Source organism: Lonchura striata, chromosome 35, assembly GCF_050655825.1.
Source record: "Lonchura striata isolate lonStrDom1 chromosome 35, ASM5065582v1, whole genome shotgun sequence".
Lineage (NCBI taxonomy): Eukaryota > Metazoa > Chordata > Aves > Passeriformes > Estrildidae > Lonchura > Lonchura striata.
In genome coordinates, this window is record NC_140737.1 from 355,469 (window position 1) to 375,598 (window position 20,130).

General features: G+C 61.1%; 2 protein-coding genes and 1 long non-coding RNA gene across 3 annotated transcripts in view; 2 read left to right on the forward strand and 1 right to left on the reverse strand.

Annotated features, from left to right (window-relative positions):
* Positions 1–657: 657 nt before the first annotated feature.
* Positions 658–5,406, reverse strand: LOC146764216 (uncharacterized). Its single transcript, XR_014950881.1, has 3 exons — positions 4,949–5,406; positions 2,775–2,858; positions 658–2,067 (listed from the first exon to the last, which is right to left on the reverse strand). It is a non-coding gene; the product is annotated as an uncharacterized LOC146764216 (long non-coding RNA).
* Positions 5,407–7,046: 1,640 nt separating this feature from the next.
* Positions 7,047–10,087, forward strand: LSM2 (LSM2 homolog, U6 small nuclear RNA and mRNA degradation associated). The gene is made up of 5 exons (XM_077788961.2): positions 7,047–7,112; positions 7,732–7,799; positions 8,151–8,181; positions 8,531–8,590; positions 9,239–10,087. Exons 1-5 carry the CDS (start codon positions 7,110–7,112, stop codon positions 9,362–9,364), a joined length of 288 nt encoding a protein of 95 aa, XP_077645087.1. The 5' UTR covers positions 7,047–7,109; the 3' UTR covers positions 9,365–10,087.
* A 945-nt stretch (positions 10,088–11,032) lies between these two features.
* The window catches only part of VARS1 (valyl-tRNA synthetase 1), a 36,986-nt gene continuing 27,888 nt past the window's right edge, over positions 11,033–20,130 (forward strand). Inside the window, exons 1-8 of the mRNA XM_085564914.1 lie at positions 11,033–11,077; positions 12,613–12,928; positions 14,643–14,789; positions 16,201–16,375; positions 17,172–17,335; positions 17,428–17,515; positions 18,673–18,773; positions 19,697–19,821. Coding sequence (XP_085421040.1) covers positions 12,617–12,928; positions 14,643–14,789; positions 16,201–16,375; positions 17,172–17,335; positions 17,428–17,515; positions 18,673–18,773; positions 19,697–19,821 — 1,112 coding nt within the window. The 5' untranslated portion in view covers positions 11,033–11,077; positions 12,613–12,616. The remainder of the gene's footprint in view (positions 11,078–12,612; positions 12,929–14,642; positions 14,790–16,200; positions 16,376–17,171; positions 17,336–17,427; positions 17,516–18,672; positions 18,774–19,696; positions 19,822–20,130) is intronic.

Consider the following 20,130-nt stretch of genomic DNA (forward strand, 5'->3'; position numbering starts at 1 on the left):
TAAAATAAAATAAAATAAAATAAAATAAAATAAAATAAAATAAAATAAAATAAAATAAAATAAAATAAAATCAACCGAGAACGGGAGTTTTAAAAACTTTTAAAACTCGGATTGAAAAAAAAAAAAAAGGGAAAAAAAACTTATTTTAAAGCGGAAAATCGATGCCAAAATAACAAAAAATAACCAAAAAAAAAAGGAAAATAAAAGTTTCCCCTCACCCCAACCCTACCTGCGGCTCGGCCATGGCGGGCGGGATTTTGGGGGATTTTGGGGAGATTTGAGGGATTTTGGGAAGATTTTAGGGGATTTTGGGGGATTTTGGGGAGATTTTGGGGGATTTTGGGGGAGATTTTAGGGGATTTTGGGGGGGATTTTGGGAGGATTTTGGGGAGATTTTAGGAGATTTTGGGGAGATTTTGGAGGGATTTTGGGGAGATTTTAGGAGATTTTGAGGGGGAATTTTGGGGGGATTCTGGGGGGGATTTTGGGAGGATTTTGGGGAGATTTTAGGAGATTTTGGGGAGATTTTGGGGGGATTTTGGGGAGATTTTAGGAGATTTTGAGGGGGAATTTTGGGGGGATTTTGGGGCGGAATTTGGGGGTCCCTGGGGGAAATTTTGGGGGATTTTTGGGGGATTTTGGGGGTCCCTGGGGGGGTCCCGAACTCCCGGAGCGGCTCCGGGCGCTGCGAGCGCCGGGGGAGGGAGGGGCGGGGCCGTGACGTCATCATTACGTCACGGGACCCCCGGGGGAATAGCGTGGGAATTTTGGGTTAAAAATGGGAATTTTGGGTTAAAAAGTTTAATTCTGGGTAAAAAAAAATTGGAATTTTCGGTTAAAAACTGGGGGAAATTTGGGTTTTAAATGGGATATTTGGGTTTTTAACAAGGGAATTTTCGGTTAAAAATGGAAATTTAGGTTTAAAAAAGTGGAATTTGGGTATAAAAAGGTATAATTTGGGTTAAAAAGGGAATTTGGGGTTTTAAAAAGGGGGAATTTCGGTTAACAAAAGGGAATTTGGGTTAAATAAGGAGTTAAAAATGGGAATTTGGATTATCAAATGGAACTTTGGGTTTAAAAGTGGATTTTTGGGTTAAAAAGGGGGGAATTTGGGTTAAAAAAGGGGGAATTTGGGGTTTAAAATTGGGAATTTCGGTTAAAAAAGGGGGAAATCGGGTTAATAAAAGGGGGGAATTTGGGGTTTAAAAAATGGGAAATTTTGGTTTTAAAATGGGAATTTCCGTTAAAAAAAAAAAAAGGAATTTTGGGTTTTTTAAAAAAAGGGAAATTTGGATTCTAAGAGGGAATTTTGGGGTTAAAAATGGGAATTTTGGGAATGCGGCCGCTCCCCTCCCCCCGCGGCGGCCCCGGGGCTCTCCCGATGGGCGAGCGGGGCGGGGCGAATTCCGGCCCAAAAATCCCAAATTCCTGCGGTCCCCGGCCCCAAAATCCCAAATTCCGCCTCAGTTTCCCCGGCCCAAAAATCCCAAATTCCGCCTCAGTTTCCCCCTCCCAGGGAGATAAAAATGAGATTTTTTTTGTCCATTTTTTGGTTAATTTTTGGTTCATTTTTTCCCCACCCCCACCCAGGTTTGGGTTCGAAAAAACTCAAAAAAATTTTTTGGGGAAAATCCCGAAAATCCCAAATTCTGCCTCAGTTTCCCCCTCCCAGGGAGATAAAAAATGAGATTTTTTTTTTTTTTGGTCCATTTTTGGTTCATTTTTCCTCTTCCTCCATCCAGGTTTGGGTTCGAAAAAACTCAAAAAAATTTTTTGGGGAAAATCCCAAAAATCCCAAATTCTGCCTCAGTTTCCCCCTCCCAGGGAGATAAAAATGAGATTTTTTTGTCCATTTTTGGTTCATTTTAATTCCATTTTATTCAGCGGGGGCGGGGGGGATCTCGGGGGGTCCCGCGGAGGTTTTGGGGTCCCGGGGGGGTCCAGCGGAGGTTTTGGGGTGCCGAGCAGATTTTGGGGTCCCGCGGAGATTTTGGGGTGCCGGGGGGTCTCAGTCCTCCTTGCCCGGGACCACCGGGGTCCTCTCAGCCTTGGGGGGCGGGGGGATCGCTGGGGGGGCAGGGGAGGGTCAGAGACCCCCCAAAAAAACACCCGGATCCCCAAAAACCCACCCGGGATCCCCAAAACACCCGGGACCCCCAAAAACCCACATGGAACCCCAAAAACCCACCCGGAACCCCAAAAACCCACCTGGGACCCCCCAAAAACCCACACGGAACCCCAAAACTCCCCGGGACCCCCAAATCCACCTCAATCCCCTCCAAAATCTCCCAGGACCCTCAAAAACTCCCTGGAGCTTCCCAAAATCCCCTTGGAGCCCCCCAAAACCCCCATGGACCCCCCAAAATCCACCCCGGAACCCCCAAAATCCCCCTGGGACCCCCAAATCCACCCCGGAACCCCCCAAAATCCCACCCCAAGCCTCCCAAATGTCCCTCCGAGCCCCCCAAATTCCAGCCCGGGCCACGCGAAATGCCCTCGGCCCCCCCCAGAATCCCCCCAAATTCACCCCTAGCCCCCCAAAATCCCCCCAAATCCCCCCGGGCCCCCCCAAATTTCCCCAAAATCTACCCTGGAGCTCCCCAAATCCACCCCTAGCCCCCCCAAAATCCCCCCAAACCCACCCCAGAACCCCCCAAAATCCTCCCAAATCCCCCCAAATCCACCCCGGAACCCCCCAAAATTCCCCCAAATCCCCCCAAATCCCCCAAAATCCCCCCAACCCCCCCGGGCCCCCCCAAATTCCCCCTGCTCACCTTTGTGGCCCCCCAAGAGGCCCCTGAGGACCCCCCAGCCCCAGCGCAGGAGGTTGAACAGACACTGGAGACCGGCGCACATCCCTGGGGACAGCGGGGGGACATTGGGGGGACATCAGGGGACATCAGGGGGACATTGGGGGGACATTGGGGGACATTGGGGGGACATGGGGGGACATGGGGGGACATTGAGGGGACATTGGGGGGACATTGGGGGGACATTGAGGGGACATTGGGGGGACATTGGGGGGACATGGGGGGACATTGGGGGGACATGGGGGGACATGGGGGGACATGGGGGGACATTGAGGGGACATTGAGGGGACAGCGGGGGGACATCGAGGGGACATTGGGGGGACAGGGTGGGGGACAGCAGGGACAGTGGGGACACCGACAGCAGGGACAGGGGGGACACGGTGGGGACACGGTGGGGACACGGTGGGGACAGGGTTGGGACACCGGGGGGGACAGTGGGGACACAGCGGGGACATGGTGGGGACATGGGAGGACATGGTGGGGACACCAAGGGGACACCGGGGGGGACATGGTGGGGACATGGGAGGACATGGTGGGGACACCAAGGGGACACCGGGGGGGACATGGGGGGACACCCAGGAGACACGGCAGGGACGGGGGGACACGGTGGGGACACGGTCCCTGCCCTGCAGCGCCTCCCCAACGCTGTCCCCGTGTCCCTGTCCCTGTCCCCTGTCCCTGTCCCTGTCCCCATGTCCTCCTCCCTGTCCCCATCCTGTCCCTGTCCCTGTCCCTGTCCCCTGTCCCCTGTCCCTGTCCCTGTCCCTGTCCCTGTCCCCATGTCCCCATCCTGTCCCTGTCCCTGTCCCTCTCCCTGTCCCTGTCCCCTGTCCCTGTCCCCATGCCACATCCCTCATGTCCCAGCCCTGTCCCTCTCCCTGTCCCTGTGTCCTCATCCCTGTCCCTGTCCCTGTCCCTGTCCCCTGTCCCTGTCCCCATGTCCTCCTCCCTGTCCCTGTCCCTGTCCCCATGCCACATCCCTCATGTCCCAGCCCTGTCCCCACATCCTGTCCCTGTGTCCTCATCCCTGTCCCCATCCTGTCCCCGTGTCCCTGTCCCTGTGTCCCTGTCCCTGTCCCTGTCCCTGTCCCCATGTCCCCATCCTGTCCCTGTCCCTGTCCCTCTCCCTGTCCCTGTCCCTGTCCCCATGCCACATCCCTCATGTCCCAGCCCTGTCCCCACATCCTGTCCCCACGTCCCCACCCACCCACCCCCGCCTTCCCGATGTCCCCAACCTGTCCCTGTCCCTGTCCCCGTGTCCCTGTCCCTGTCCCAATGTCCCCAACCCATCCCCAACGTGTGTCCCCGTGTCCCCAACATGTCCCTGTCCCTGTCCCAATGTCACTGTCCCCATGTCCCTGTCCCTGTCCCCGTGTCCCCAACATGTCCCTGTCCCTGTCCCAATGTCACTGTCCCCATGCTCGTGTCCCCACCCTGTCCCTGTGTCCCTGTCCCCCGTGTCCCCATGCCAATGTCCCCAACCTGTCCCCAGCGTGTGTCCCTGTGTCCTTGTCCCTGACCTGTCCCAATATCCCCATCCCAATGTCCCCATCCCTGTCCCCTCCCTGTCCCCAATGTCCCCAATGTCCCCAATGTCCCCACCCTGTCCCCAATGTCCCATCCCTGTCCCTGTCCCCACCCTGTCCCCAATGTCCCATCCCTGTCCCCGATGTCCCATCCCTGTCCCCAATGTCCCCATCCCTGTCCCCTCCCTGTCCCCAATGTCCCCACCCTGTCCCCGATGTCCCCAATGTCCCCATCCCTGTCCCCGATGTCCCCTCCGTGTCCCCGATGTCCCCGATGTCCCCAATGTCCCCATCCCTGTCCCCTCCCTGTCCCCAATGTCCCCAATGTCCCCAATGTCCCCACCTTGTCCCCGATGTCCCCAATGTCCCCACCCTGTCCCCGATGTCCCATCCCTGTCCCCGATGTCCCATCCCTGTCCCCAGTGTCCCCAATGTCCCCACCCTGTCCCCAATGTCCCCTTCCTGTCCCCAGTGTCCCAAATGTCCCCAATGTCCCCAATGTCCCCACCCTGTCCCCAATGTCCCCTTCCTGTCCCTGATGTCCCATCCCTGTCCCCACCCTGTCCCCAATGTCCCCAATGTCCCCGATGTCCCCTCGCTGTCCCCACTCACCGACAGCTCCGTCGATGTCGGGGTGGCCCCGGGGCCGCCCTTAAATCCCCGAGGTGACAGGGGGGAGGTGACACCGGAGGTGACAGGGGGGAGGTGGCACCGGAGGTGACAGGGCAGGTGACAGGGAAGGTGCCAGGTGGGTGCCAGGTGGGTGACAAGGGGCAGGTGACACCGGAGGTGACACGGGAGGTGCCAGGTGGGTGCCAGGACGGTGACAGGGCGCAGGTGACAGCGGAGGTGGCACCGGAGGTGACAGGGGGCAGGTGACAGCGGCAGGTGACAGGGGAGGTGACACTCGGTGACAGACTCTGGTGACACTCGGTGCCATCACCGCCAGCCCGGCCGGTTCTCCCGGTCCCCACCCGGCCACGCGTGGGCGAGGGTGGCCTGGGAGGGGACACGGGGACAGGGGACACGTGGGGGACATTGGGGACATTGGGACATTGGGGGGGCACTGGGGACATTGGGGACATTGGGGGGGCACTGGGGACATTGGGGACATTGGGGACATTGGGACATTGGGGACATTGGGGACATTGGGACATTGGGGACAGTGGGGGGACATTGGGGACATTGGGACATTGGGGACACATTGGGGACATTGGGGGGACATTGGGGGACATTGGGGACATTGGGGGGACATTGGGGACATTGGGGACATTGAGGGGACATTGGGGACACTGGGGACATTGGGGACATTGGGGACATTGGGGGGACATTGGGGACATTGGGGACATTGGGGGGACATTGGGGGGGCACTGGGGACATTGGGGACATTGGGGACATTGGGGACATTGGGGACATTGGGGACATTGGGGGGACATTGGGGGACATTGGGGACATTGGGGGGACACTGGGGGACATTGGGGGGGACATTGGGGACACTGGGGGACATTGGGGACATTGGGGACATTGGGGACATTGGGGGGACATTGGGGACATTGGGGGGGACATTGGGGACACTGGGGGACATTGGGGGACATTGGGGACATTGGGGACATTGGGGGGGACATTGGGGGACATTGGGGGACATTGGGGACATTGGGGACATTGGGGACATTGGGGACATTGGGGACATTGGGGGGACATTGGGGGACATTGGGGACATTGGGGACATTGGGGACATTGGGGGGGACATTGGGGACACTGGGGGACATTGGGGACATTGGGGACATTGGGGACATTGGGGGGACATTGGGGACATTGGGGGGGACATTGGGGACACTGGGGGACATTGGGGGACATTGGGGACATTGGGGACATTGGGGGGGACATTGGGGACATTGGGGGACATTGGGGGACATTGGGGGACATTGGGGGACATTGGGGACATTGGGGACACTGGGGGACAGTGGGGACACTGGGGGACATTGGGGGACATTGGGGGACATTGGGGGACATTGGGGGACATTGGGGGACATTGGGGGACATTGGGGACATTGGGGACACTGGGGGACAGTGGGGACATTGGGGGGACATTGGGGACATTGGGGGACATTGGGGGACATTGGGGGACATTGGGGACATTGGGGGACATTGGGGGACATTGGGGGACATTGGGGACATTGGGGACACTGGGGGACAGTGGGGACATTGGGGGGACATTGGGGGGGCACTAGGGACACTGGGGACATTGGGGACATTGGGGACATTGGGGGGACATTGGGGACATTGGGGACAGTGGGGACATTGGGGGACATTGGGGACATTGGGGGGGCACTGGGGACATTGGGGACATTGAGGGGACATTGGGGGACATTGGGGACATTGGGGACACTGGGGGACAGTGGGGACACTGGGGGACATTGGGGGACATTGGGGGACATTGGGGGACATTGGGGACATTGGGGACATTGGGGGACATTGGGGACATTGGGGGGACACTGGGGGTCACAGGGGTCACGGGGGGGTCACAGGGGTCACAGCACCCCCTCCTCCCGGTGACCTTTGACCCCGGGGCGCGCGCCTGACTCATTTCCCGCCACCCCCGCGGTGGGCGTGGCCTCGGCGGCGCCGAGGGGGCGTGATTCCAGCAGGTGGGCGTGGCTTAAAAGCGAGAACCCGACTGTGATTGGCCGGGGGGCGTGGCCTCGGCGGCGGAGGGGGCGTGGCCGGCGGCGGAAGGGGGCGTGGCCTGCGCGGCGCGCTCCGGCGGGCGGAGATGGTGAAAGGGGGGGGGCGGGGGGCTCCGGGGGGATTTTGGGGGATTTTGGGGGGTCCGAGGCGGGTTTGGGGGATTTTGGGGACCTAGGAGGTTTTGGGGGGGATCTGGGGGTCTCAGGGGGGATTTTGGGGGATTTTGGGGGGTCCGGAGGGGTTTGGGGGGATTTTGGGGGGATTTGGGGGGTCCGAGGGGATTTGGGAGGGGTCAGAGGGGGGTTGGGGGGGGTCCGGGGCATTTTGGGAGGTCCCGGGGTGGTTTGGGGGGATTTTGGAGGGATTTCGGGGGGATTTGGGGTGTCCGAGGGGATTTGGGAGGTTTTGGGGGGTCCGGGAGGATTTTGGGGGGTCCTGGGGGCATTTGGGGGGGGGGGTCCGGGGGGTTTGGGGGACTCAGAGGGGGTTTGGGGGTCTTGGGGGGGTATTTTGGGAGCTTGGGAGGGGTTTGGGGGTCCCGGGGACATTTGGGGGGTTTTGGGGGGGTTTGGGGTTTTTTTTTGGGTGACTCGGGGGGGGGTTCTGTGTCCGGGCGGGGTTTTGGGGGTCCGAGGAGGTTTTTGGGGTCCCCGGGGGGATTTGGGAGCCCCCCAAAATCCCCCTGACCCCCCCCGTGCCCCCCTCAGCTGTTTTACTCCTTCTTCAAGTCCCTGGTGGGCAAAGACGTGGTGGTGGAGCTGAAAAACGACCTCAGGTGAGGGGGATCCCCAAAATCCCCCCCAAAACCCCCCTGGGACCCCCCAAAAATCCCCCTGGGACCCCCATAAACCCCGCCAGACCTGGGACCCCCCAAAACCCCCCCAGGACCCCCAAAATCCCCCTGTGACCCCCCCAAAAATCCCCAAAAAGTCCCCCAAGACCCTCAAAAATCCTCCCGCGACCCCATAAACCCCCCCAGAGGCCCCCCAAAACCCATCCAGGACCCCCAAAATCCCTCTGGGAACCCCAAAATCTCCCCAGAGTCCCCAAAACCCACCTGGGACCCCCCAAAATCTGCCTGGAAACCCCTGGGACCCCCAAAAATTCCCCCCGTGTCTCCCCCCAGCATCTGCGGGACCCTGCACTCGGTGGATCAGGTGAGTGGGGGTCCCTGGGGGGATTTTGGGGGTCCCTGGGGGGATTTTGGGGGTCCCAGGGGGGATTTTGGGGGTCTCTGGGGTAATTTTGGGGTAATTTTGGGGGTCTCTGGGTGGATTTGGGGGTCTCTGGGTGGATTTGGGGGTCTCTGGGGTAATTTTGGGGTAATTTTGGGGGGCTCTGGGGTAATTTTGGGGGTCTCCGGGGTAATTTTGGGGTAATTTTGGGGTCTCTGGGGTAATTTTGGGGTTCTCTGGGTGGATTTGGGGGTCTCTGGGGTAATTTTGGGGTAATTTTGGGGGTCTCTGGGGTAATTTTGGGGGTCTCTGACCCCCCCGTGCCCCCCAGTACCTGAACATCAAACTGACCGACATCAGCGTCACCGACCCCGAGAAGTACCCGCACATGGTGGGCATTTGGGGGATTTTGGGGGATTTTGGGGATTTTGGGAGATTTTGGGAGATTTTGGGGGGATTTTGGGGTGATTTTGGGGGATTTTGGGGAGCTCTCAGGCGGCTCTGGGTGGTTTTTGGGGCATCTCCATGGTTTTTGGGGGCTCTTAGGGAGGATTTGGGGGGGATTTGGGGGTCCCAGTTTTTTGGGGGTTTTGGGGTTTCTCTCTGTTTTTTGGGGGGATTTCTCTGGGGATTTTTGGGGAATTTTTGGGGCGTGTCTCAGGAATTTTTGGGGTGTCCCCGGGTGAATTTTGGGGTGCCTTTCCCCCCAGCTCTCGGTGAAGAACTGCTTCATCCACAGCTCCGGGGGCGTTTTTGGGGGGAATCTTTGTTTTTTTGGGGTTTTTGGGGGGATTTCTCTGGGGATTTTTTGGGATGTGTCTCAGGAATTGTTGGGGTGTCCCCGGGTGAATTTTGGGGTGCTTTCCCCCCAGCTCTCGGTGAAGAACTGCTTCATCCACAGCTCCGGGGGCGTTTTTGGGGGGAATCTTTGTCTGTTTTTTCGGCGTTTTTGGGGGGATTTCTCTGGGGATTTTTTGGGGTGTTTCTCAGGAATTTTTGGGGTGTCCCCGGGTGAATTTTGGGGTGCCTTTCCCCCCAGCTCTCGGTGAAGAACTGCTTCATCCGCGGCTCCGTGGTTCGCTACGTGCAGCTGCCGGCCGACGAGGTGGACACGCAGCTGCTGCAGGACGCGGCGCGCAAGGAGGCGCTGCAGCAGAAACAGTGACCCCCAAAACCCGGGGGGACCCCCCAAAAATTCTGGGGGACCCCAAAATCCCTTGGGGGAACCTCCCAAAATCTGGGGAACCCCAAAATCCCCACGGGAACCTCCCAAAATATCCGGGATAACCCAAAATCCCTGGGGATAACCCAAAATCTTCAGGGAAACCCAAATCCCTGGGGGGACTCCCAAATTTGGGGTGACCCCTCCAAAATCTGGGGGGGCCCAAAATCTGGGGAACCTCAAAGTCCCTTGGGGGAAGCTCCCAAAATCTGGGGAACCCCAAAATCCCCACGGGAACCTCCCAAAATCCCCGGGGATGACCTAAAATCTTCGGGGAAACCCAAATCCCCTGCGGGGACTCCCAAATTTGGGGTGACACCCCCAAAATCCCTGGGGGGACCCCAAAATCTTCGGGGGAACCCCCAAAATCCCCGGGGATAACCCAAAAACTGGGGGAACCCCCAAAATCTCCGTGGGAACACGAAAAATCTGCGGGGACACCCCCAAATTCCCGGGGGAACGCCCAAAATTCCTGGAGGGATCCTCAAAACCCCAGGGGGAACCCCAAAATCTTCAGGGACGCCCTAAAAAAGCGGGGGGACCCCAAAATGCTCGGGAGGAGCCGCAAATTTGGGGTGAAACCCCCAAAATTCGGGGGGGACCCCAAAATTTTCGGGTGCCCCCGGCCCCGTTGCTGAACCCCAATAAATGCCAGCCCTGCCCTGAGCCTGCGAGTGGATTTTGGGGGATTTGGGGCATTTTTGGGCTGGTTTTGGGGGGATTTTTGGGGTGGTTTCGGGGGATTTTCGGGCTGGTTTTTGGGGGGTTTTTGGGCTGTTTTTGGGGTGTTTTTAGGGGATTTTTGGGCTGTTTTGGGGTGGTTTTCGTTGGATTTTCGGGCTGGATTTGGGGGGATTTTCGGGGTGTTTTTGGGGGGATTTTTGGACTGGTTTTGGTGTGTTTTGGGGCGATTTTCGGGCTGCTTTTGGGAAATTTTTGGACTGTTTTAGGGGGATTTTTAGGGGGATTTTTCGGCTGGTTTTGGGGGATATTCGGGGTGTTTTGGGGAGTATTTTTGGGCTGATTTCGCTGTAGTTTTGGGGATTTTCGGGCTGTTTTTTTGGGGGATTTTCAGGCTCTTTTTGGGCTGTTTTGGGGGGGATTTTCGGGCTGTTTTTTGGGGGATTTTCAGGCTCTTTTTGGGCTTTTTTTGGGGGGATTTTCGGGCTGGTTTCGCTGTAGTTTTGGGGATTTTCGGGCTGTTTTTTGGAGGATTTTTAGGCTCTTTTTGGGCTCTTTTTGGGGGGATTTTCTGGCTGATTTCGCTGTAGTTTTGGGGATTTTCGGGCTGTTTTTTGGGGGATTTTCAGGCTTTTTTTGGGCTGTTTTGGGGGGATTTTCAGGCTTTTTTTGGGCTGTTTTTGGGGGATTTTCGGGCTGGTTTCGGGCCGTTTTTTGGGGGATTTTCAGGCTCTTTTTGGGCTGTTTTTGGGGGATTTTCGGGCTGGTTTCGGGCCGTTTTGGGCGTTTTTTTGGGGTCCCTTTGGCGCGGCGCAGCCTTGGCACCTCCCGGCCGCCAGGGGGCGCCGCGCGCTCCCCCCGCCCCTCCCGGCGCCAACCGGAAGTTGCGTCATTCGCGCGCGTCCTGCGCGCGTCCTGCGCATGCGCCCCGCGCGCCGCCCCACGTGGCTCCTCCCGCCGCCGCCGCCGCCGCAGGTACCGGGGAGGTGGGGCCACGTGACCCCCCAAATCCTCCCAAAATCCCCCCAAAATCCACCCAAAAAATCCCCAAAAAATCCCCCTGAAAAACCCGGCACCCACAGCCCCCGGTACCGGCCCTCAGCCACCCCCGGGATCCCACCCGGGACCCCCAAAATCCCACCCGCGACCCCCAAAAACCCACCCGGGACCCCCAAAATCCCACCGGGACCCCCAAAAACCCACCCGGGACCCCCAAAAACCCACCCGGGACCCCCAAAATCCCACCCGGGACCCCCCAAACCCCCCCCGGGACCCCCAAAAACTCACCCGGGACCCCCAAATCCCACCCGGGACCCCCAAAAACCCACCCGGGACCCCCAAATCCCACCCGGGACCCCCAAAATCCCACCCGGGATCCCCAAAAACTCACCCGGGACCCCCAAAAACCCACCGGGACCCCCAAAATCCCACCCGGGACCCCCCAATCCCCTCCCGACCCCGGTGCCCCCGGGAGCCCGGCTTTCTTCCCGGTTTTACCCAATTTTTTCCATCTTTTCCCTGTTTTCCCCCAATTTTCTCTCCATTTTCTCCCTTTTTTCTCCCACTTTCCCCCAATTTTTTCCCTGCTTTCACCGATTTTTCTTCTTTTTTCTCTCCATTTCTCCCCTTTTCCCCCAATTTTCCTCCCAATTTTCACCCAATTTTCTCTCTTTTCCCTCCTAATTTTTACCTAATTTTCTTCCTTTTTTCTGCCCATTTCCCCCAATTCTTCCCTAATTTCTCCCCCTACATTCACCGAATTTCACGCGATTTTTACCCAATTTCACCCAATTTCCTCCCTCATTTTTCCCCATTTTTACCCAATTTCCTCCCCCATTCTCTCTCATTTCCCCCCATTTTCCCCCACTTTTCACCAATTTCCCCCCATTTCCCCCTAATTTTCCCCCAAAATCTCCCCCAATTTCCCCCCATTTTTTCCCCAATTTCTCCCCTTTTCCTCCATTTTTCTCCCACTTTCCCCCCATTTCCCCCAATTTCCCCCCAATTTTCACCAATCCCCCATTCCCCCAATCCCCCCAATTTTCACCACTCCCCCCGTTTTTCCCCCAATCCCCCCAATTTTCACCAATCCCCCCGTTTTCCCCCCAATTTTCACCACTCCCCCCGTTTTCCCCCAATTTTCACCAATCCCCCCGTTTTCCCCCCAATTTCCCCCGTTTTCCCCCCAATTTTCACCAATCCCCCTGTTTTCCCCCCAATTTCCCCCAATTCCCCCAATTCCCCAAACCCCCCAATTTCCCCCAATTTCCCCAATTTCCCCCAATCCCCCCAATTCCCCAAACCCCCCAATTTCCCCCAATTCCCCAATCCCCCCGTTTTCCCCCCAATTTTCACCACTCCCCCCGTTTCCCCCCAATTTTCACCACTCCCCCCGTTTTCCCCCCAATCCCCCCAATTTCCCCCAATCCCCCCAATTTCCCCCAACCCCCCAATTTCCCCCAATTTCCCCCAATCCCCCCAATTTTCACCACTCCCCCGTTTCCCCCCAGCCCCATGGCCGCCCCCCCGGTGCTGCTGCTGCCGCCGCCGCCCTCGGGCTCGGCCGCGCTGCGCGTCCTCATCGCCGCCCGCTTCTCCCCGGGCCCCCCGCCCCGCCTGGAGCCCGCGGGCCGGCCGGGGGTCCCGCCGCTGCTGCGGACCCCCGGGGGGGCTCTGCTGGGGCCGGGGGCGGCGGCGCTGCTGCTGAGCCCCCCCGAGCTGCGGGGCCGGGACCCCCCCGAGGCCGCGCTGGTCCGGCAGTGGGTCGCCTTCGCCGAGGGCGACCTGGGCACGGCCGCCGCCCTGGCGCTGGGGGGACCCCCGCGGGTCCGTGGGGAGGGGTCTGCGGGGGTCTGGGGGGGGTTTGGGGGAGTACTGGCGGTTTGAGGGGGTATTGGGGGGTGTATGAGGGGATTTGGGGGGGTCTACGTGGGGATTTGGGGGGGTATGAGGGGGTTTGGGGGGGATTTGGGGGAGTACTGGCGGTTTGAGGGGGTATTGGGGGGTGTACATGGGGATTTGGGGGGGTATGAGGGGGTTTGGGCGGTTTTAGGGGGGATTTGAGGGAGTACTGGCAGTTTGAGGGGCTATTGCGGGGGTATGAGGGGATTTGGGGGAGTACAGGGGGGATTTGGGGGGTATTGGGGGGCTGTACATGGGGATTTGGGGGGGTATGGGGTGGTTTGTGGGGGTTTTGGGGAGGTACAGCGGGTGTATGAGGGGATTTGGGGGGTGTACGTGGGGATTTGGGGGAGTATTGGGGGTTTGAAGGGGTATTGGGGGATATGAGGAGATTTGGGGGGGATTTGGGGGCTATTTGGAGTGGTATGAGGTTGCTTGGGGGGGATTTGGGGGGTATTTGGGGTGGTATGAGGGGGTTTGGGGAGGATTTGGGGGCATTTGGGGGGGTATGAGATGGATATGGGGGGGTACAGGGGGGATTTGGGGGGTGTACATGGGGATTTGGGATGGTACGAGGTGGTTTGGGGGGGTATTGGGGGATTTGAGGGGTGTATGTGGGGATTTGGAGGGGTTTGGGGTGGCACAGGTGGGATTTGGGGTGTCACAGGTGGGATCTGGGGTTTCACCGGTGGGATTTGGGGTGTCACTGGTGGAATTTGGGGTGACATGATGGAATTTGGGGTGTCACTGGTGGAATTTGGGGTGTCACAGGTGGGATCAGGGGTGACATGATGGAATTTGGGGTGTCACAGGTGGGATCAGGGGTGACATGATGGAATTTGGGGTGTCACAGGTGGGATCTGGGGTGTCACCAGTGGGATCTGGGGTGTCACCGGTGGGATTTGGGGTGACATGATGGAATTTGGGGTGTCACAGATGGAATTTGGGGTTTCACAGGTGGGATTAGGGGTGTCATCAGTGGGATCCAGGGTGACATGATGGAATTTGGGGTGTCACTGGTGGGATCCGGGGTGACATGATGGAATTTGGGGTGTCACTGGTGGGATCCGGGGTGTCACCGGCGGGATCCGGGGTGACATGATGGAATTTGGGGTGTCACCGGCGGGATCCGGGGTGACATGATGGAATTTGGGGTGTCACTGGTGGGATCTGGGGTTTCACAGGTGGAATTTGGGGTGTCACCGGTGGGATTAGGGGTGACATGATGGGATTTGGGGTGACATGATGGAATTTGGGGTGTCACCGGCGGGATCCGGGGTGACATGATGGGATCTGGGGTGACATGATGGAATTTGGGGTGTCACTGGTGGGATCTGGGGTGACATGATGGGATTTGGGGTTTCACAGGTGGGATTTGGGGTGTCACCGGTGGGATTTGGGGTGTCACCGGCGGGATCCGGGGTGACATGATGGAATTTGGGGTGTCACAGATGGAATTTGGGGTGTCACCGGTGGGATCTGGGGTTTCACTGGTGGGATCTGGGGTGTCACAGATGGAATTTGGGGTGTCACCGGCGGGATCCGGGGTGACATGATGGAATTTGGGGTGTCACCGGCGGGATCCGGGGCGATCGGTGCTGTCCCTGTGCCGAATTTCGGGGTGCCCCCGTTTCCCCAGGACCGGCCGCGGGGGCTGCAGGAGCTGCGCCGGGGGCTGGGGGCTCTGGAAGCCCACCTGGGCGGGGGGCGGCGCTTCCTGGTGGGCGACGGCGTCACCCTGGCCGACGTCACCGTCACCTGCACCCTGCTGGGGCCCTTCACCCAGGTGGGACCCCAAAATCTCCCTGGTGACCCCAAAATCTCCCTGGGTGACCCCAAAATGGCCCTGGGACCCCAAAATCTCCCTGAGACCCCCAAAATATCCTTGAGACCCCCAGAGTGACCCCCAATGTCCCCTGGCTGACATCACTGTCACCTGCGCCCTGCTGGGGCCCTTCACCCAGGTGGGACCCCAGAATCTCCCTGGGTGACCCCAAAATCTCCCTGGGACCCCCAAAATGGCCCTGGGACCCCCAAAAATGGCCCTGGGACCCCCAGAGTGACCCCCAATGTCCCCTGGCCGACATCACCGTCACCTGCACCCTGCTGGGGCCCTTCACCCAGGTGGGACCCCAAAATCTCCCTGGGTGACCCCAAAAATGGCCCTGGGACCCCAAAATGTCCCTGACTCCCCAAATCCCTCCCTGTGCCCCCGCCCCCAGCTCCTGGACCCCCCAATGTCCCCCATAACCTTGTGACCCCCCAGATCCCCCCTGACCCCCAAATCCCCCTGACCCCTCAATGTCCCTGACCCCCCAAATCCTTCCTGACCCCCAAATCGCCCCGTGACCCCCAATGCCCCGTGCCCCCCAGCTGCTGGACCCCCCAAATCCCTCCTGACCCCCCAATTCCTCCCCTGACCCCCAATCCCCCAGTGACCCCCAAATCCCCCCCTGACCCCCAATCCCCCCCGGTGACCCCCAATCCCCCCCTGACCCCCAATGCCCCAGTGACCCCCAATCCCCCCAGTGACCCCCAAATCCCTTCCAGTGACCCCCAATCCCCCGTGCCCCCCAGCTGCTGGACCCCCCCAATCCCCCCATGACCCCCAATCCCCCCGGTGACCCCCAATCCCCCCGGTGACCCCCCAAATCCCCGTGCCCCCCAGCTGCTGGACCCCCCCAATCCCCCAGTGACCCCCAATCCCCCCGGTGACCCCCCAAACCCCCCCAGTGACCCCCAATCCCCCTGTGCCCCCCAGCTGCTGGACCCCCCCAATCCCCCCGGTGACCCCCAAACCCCCCAGTGACCCCCAATCCCCCAGTGACCCCCAATCCCCCCCTGACCCCCAATCCCCCCAGTGACCCCAAACCCCCCCTGACCCCCAATCCCCCCAGTGACCCCCAATCCCCCCGGTGACCCCCCAATCCCCGTGCCCCCCAATCCCCCCGGTGACCCCAAACCCCCCCTGACCCCCAATCCCTGTGCCCCCCAGCTGCTGGACCCCCCCCAATCCCCCAGTGACCCCCCAATCCCCCCCGTGACCCCCCAATCCCCCCAGTGACCCCCAATCCCCCCGGTGACCCCCCAATCCCCGTGCCCCCCAGCTGCTGGACCCCCCCAATCCCCCCAGTGACCCCCAATCCCCCAGTGACCCCCAATCCCCCCGGTGACCCCCCAATCCCCGTGCCCCCCAGCTGCTGGACCCCCCGGCCCGCGCCCCCTTCCCGGGGGTCACCCGCTGGTTCCTGCGCTGCCTCCGCCTGCCCCAGTTCCGGGCCGAGCTGGGGGAGGTGCAGCTCTGCGGGGGGGAGACCCCCGGTGAGACCCCCGGTGAGACCCCCGAGACCCCCGAGACCCCCGGGAGCCCAGGTGAGGCCGGGGGGCTCAGGGCAGGGGGTGGGGAAGGGAGATTTTGGGAGGGGGGGGGACACGGAGGGACACCGGTGTGGGGGGGGTGGAGGGGTCTGGGGGGTGTTTGGGGAGGGTCTGGGGGTCCTTGGGGGGTCTTTGGGGGGGTCTTTGGGAGAATTTAGGGGGTCCTTGGGGGGGTCTGGGGGAGTCTTTGGGGAGTCTGGGGGGGGTTTTGGGGGTCTTTGGGAGAATTTAGGGGGTCCTTGGGGGAGTCTTGGGGGTCTTTAGGGAGTCTGGGGGGGGTTTTGGGGGTCCTTGGGGGGGTCTGGGGGGTCTTTGGGGAGTCTGGGGGGGGTTTTGGGGGTCCTTGGGGGTCTTTGGGGGAATTTAGGGGGTCCTTGGGGGGGTCTGGGGGGTCTTTGGGGAGTCTGGGGGGGGTTTGGGGGGTCCTTGGCGGTCTTTGGGGGGGTCTGGGGGGGTCCTTGGGGGAGTCTTGGGGGTCTTTGGGGGGGTCTGGGGGTCTTTGGAGGGTCCTTGGGGGTCTTTGGAGGGGTTTGTGGGGTCCTTGGGGGTATCTGGGGGGGTCTTTGGGGTTTTTTTTGGGGGGGTTTGGGGTCTTTGGGGTCTTTTGGGGTATCTTGGGGGGGTTGGGGGCAGTCCTTGGGGTCTTTGGGGGGGTCTGGGGGGTCCTTGGGTGGGTGGGGGGGCACACAGAGTGACCCCAAAACGTGGGGCGGGATTTAAATTTTGGGGGGGGGGGGGTTTTTTGAGGGGTCCACCGAGTCTGACCCCCGCCCCCCTTTTTGCCCCTCAGTGGGGCAGCCCCGGGGGGTCCCGGGGGGTCCCGAGCCGGGGGTCCCGGGGGGTCCCGAGCCCCCCGCCCCGGCCAAGAGCGCGGCGCAGCTGAAGAAGGAGGCGAAGAAACGGGAGAAGCTGGAGAAATTCCAGCAGAAACAGGAGAAAAACCGGGAGCTGCAGGTCGGGGGGGGTCCGGCCTGGGGGGTTCGGGGGTCCCCGGGGATTTTTGGGGGTCCCTGAACCCCCCCTGGTCCTCCCCCCCCCCTCCCCAGGCTCAGGCCAAGGCCAAGCCCAGCCGGGCCCGGCGGGAGCTGCGGGGGCTGCGCTACGAGACCCCCACCCCACCCGGCTGCAAGAAGGGTGAGGAGGGGGCTGGGGGGTCTGGGGGGTCTTGGGAATGTGGCTGGGGGGGGTCTTGGGAGGGTTTGGGAAGATTTGGGGGGCATTTGGGGGGTCTTGGGAGGGTTTGGGGAGTTCTGGGGAGGGTATGGGGGGGTTTAGGGGGTCTGGGGGGGTTTGGGGGGGGTCTGGGAGTGTGGCTGGGGGGGGTTTTGGGAGATTTGGGGGGGGATTTGGGGGGTCTTGGGGGGGATTTGGGTGGGTCTGGGGGGGTTTGGGGGGTCTTGGGAATGTGGCTGGGGGGGGTCTTGGGAGGGTTTGGGGAGATTTGAGGGGGGTTTGGGGGGTTTTGGGGGGGTTTGGGGGGTCTTGGGAGGTCTTGGGGGGGGTCTGGGAGTGTGGCTGGGGGGGTTTTGGGAGATTTCGGGGGGGATTTGGGGGGTCTTGGGGGGGGTCTGGGTGGGTCTGGGGGTGTTTGGGGGGTCTTGGGAATGTGGCTGGGGGGGTTTTGGGAGGGTTTGGGGAGATTTGGGGCAGGTTTGGGGGGTCTTGGGAGGGTTTGGGGGGTCTTGGGAGGGTTTCGGGAGATTTGAGGGGGGCTTGGGGGGTTTTGGGGGGGTTTGGGGGGTCTTGGGAGGTCTTGGGGGGGTTTGGGGGGTCTTGGGAAGGTTTGGGGGGCTCTGGGAGTGTGGCTGGGGGAGTTTTGGGACATTTGGGGGGTATTTGGGGGTGTTTGGGGGGGCTTGGGGGGGTTTGGGGGGTCCTGGGAGTGGGTCTGGGGGGGTTTTGGGAGGGTTTGGGGAGATTTGGGGGGGGTTTGGGGGGTCTTGGGGGGGTTTTTGGGGGCTTGGGAGTGTGTCTGGGGGGGGTTTTGGGGGGTTTTAGGAGTGTTTTGGGGGGGTCTTGGGAAGGTTTGGGGGGCTTTGGGGGGTCTTGGGAGTGTGGCTGGGGGGGGTTTTGGGGGGTTTTGGGAGGGTTTGGGGGGTCTTGGGAGGTCTGGGGGGGGTTTGGGGGGTCTTGGGAGGGTTTCGGGGGGCTTGGGAGTGGGTCTGGGGGGTTTTTGGGGGGTCTTGGGAAGGTTCTAGGGGTCTGGGGAGGGTCTGGGGGCTCTTGAGGGGGTCCCAGAGTTTCGGGGGGGGGGTCTGACCCCGTTTTCACCCCCCGGGACCCCTCCCCAGACGTGGGGGGACCCCTGCCCGAGAGTTACAGCCCCGGCTACGTGGAGGCGGCCTGGTACAGCTGGTGGGAGAAGGAGGGGTTCTTCCGGCCCGAATTCGGGGTGAGTGGGGGGCTTTGGGGGGTCCTGGGGGTCTTTGGGGCAGTTCTGGGGGGGTTTGGGGCAGTTCTGGGGGGGTTTTGGGGGGTCCTGGGGGGCTTTGGGGGTGCTGGTACAGCTGGTGGGAGAAGGAGGGGTTCTTCCGGCCCGAATTCGGGGTGAGTGGGGGGCTTTGGGGGGTCCTGGGGGGTCCTGGGGGGTCCTGGGGGTCTTTAGAGGGGTCTGGGGGGGTCTTTGGGGCAATCCTGGGGGGTTTGGGGCAGTTCTTGGGGGGTCCAGGGGGGGTTTGGGGGATCCTGTGGGGGTCCTGGGGGGTCTCTGGGGGGTCTCTGGAGGTCTTTGGGGGGTTCTTGGGGGGTCTCTGGGGCATTCTGGGGGTCTCTGGTGAGTCCTGGGGGTCCCTGGGGGTTCTTTGGGATCTCCGGGGGGTCCTTGGGGGGGTCTATGGGGGTCTCTGGGGGTTCTTGGGGGTCCTTTGGGAGGGTCTCTGGGGGTCCTTGGGGAGGTCTGGGGGGTCTCTGGGGGGTCTCTGGGGGTCCTTAGGGGGGTCTGGGGGGTCTCTGGGGGTCTCTGGGGGTCCCTGGGGGTCTTGAGGGGTTCCTGGGGGTCTCTGGGGGTCCCTGGGGGTCTCTGGGGGGTCTCTGGGGGTCCCTGGGGGTCTTGAGGGGTCCCGGGGGGTCCCGGGGGGTCTGGGGGGGTCTCTGGGTGTCTCGAGGGGTTCCTGGGGGTCTCTGGGAGGTCCCTGGGGTTCCTGGGGGTCCTGGGGGTCTCTGGGGGTCTCTGGGGGTCTCTGGGGTGTCCCTGGGGGGTCCCTGGGGGTCTCTGGGGGTCTCTGAGGGTCCCTGGGGGTCTCTGGGGGGTCCCGGGGGGTCCCCGGGGGTCTCGGGGGGTTCCCGGCCCCCCCTGACCCCCCGGTGCCCCCCCAGCGCTCGCTGGAGACCCCCAACCCCCGGGGGGTGTTCGTGATGTGCCTCCCCCCCCCCAACGTCACCGGGACCCTGCACCTGGGCCACGCGCTGACCGTGGCCATCCAGGACACGCTGACCCGCTGGTGAGTGACCACCGAGTGACCACAGTGACCACTGAGTGACCAGAGTGACCGTCAGGGACAGGGGAGTGACCAGAGTGACCATCAGGGACAGGGGAGTGACCGCTGGGGTGGGAGTGACCACTGGGACCCTGCACCTGGGCCACGCGCTGACCGTGGCCATCCAGGACATGCTGACCCGCTGGTGAGTGACCACCGAGTGACCACTGAGTGACCACAGTGACCACAGTGACCACAGTGACCACAGTGACCATCAGGGACAGGGGAGTGACCACAGTGACCGCTGGGGTGGGGGTAACCAGAGTGACCACT

Excerpts from the sequence above, each read along its gene's own strand:
- LSM2 (XM_077788961.2), top strand. Across the intron at positions 7,800-8,150 it reads GAGCTGAAAAACGACCTCAG|CATCTGCGGGACCCTGCACT; the intron begins GTGAGGGGGATC and ends GTCTCCCCCCAG. Across the intron at positions 8,182-8,530 it reads CCCTGCACTCGGTGGATCAG|TACCTGAACATCAAACTGAC; the intron begins GTGAGTGGGGGT and ends CGTGCCCCCCAG.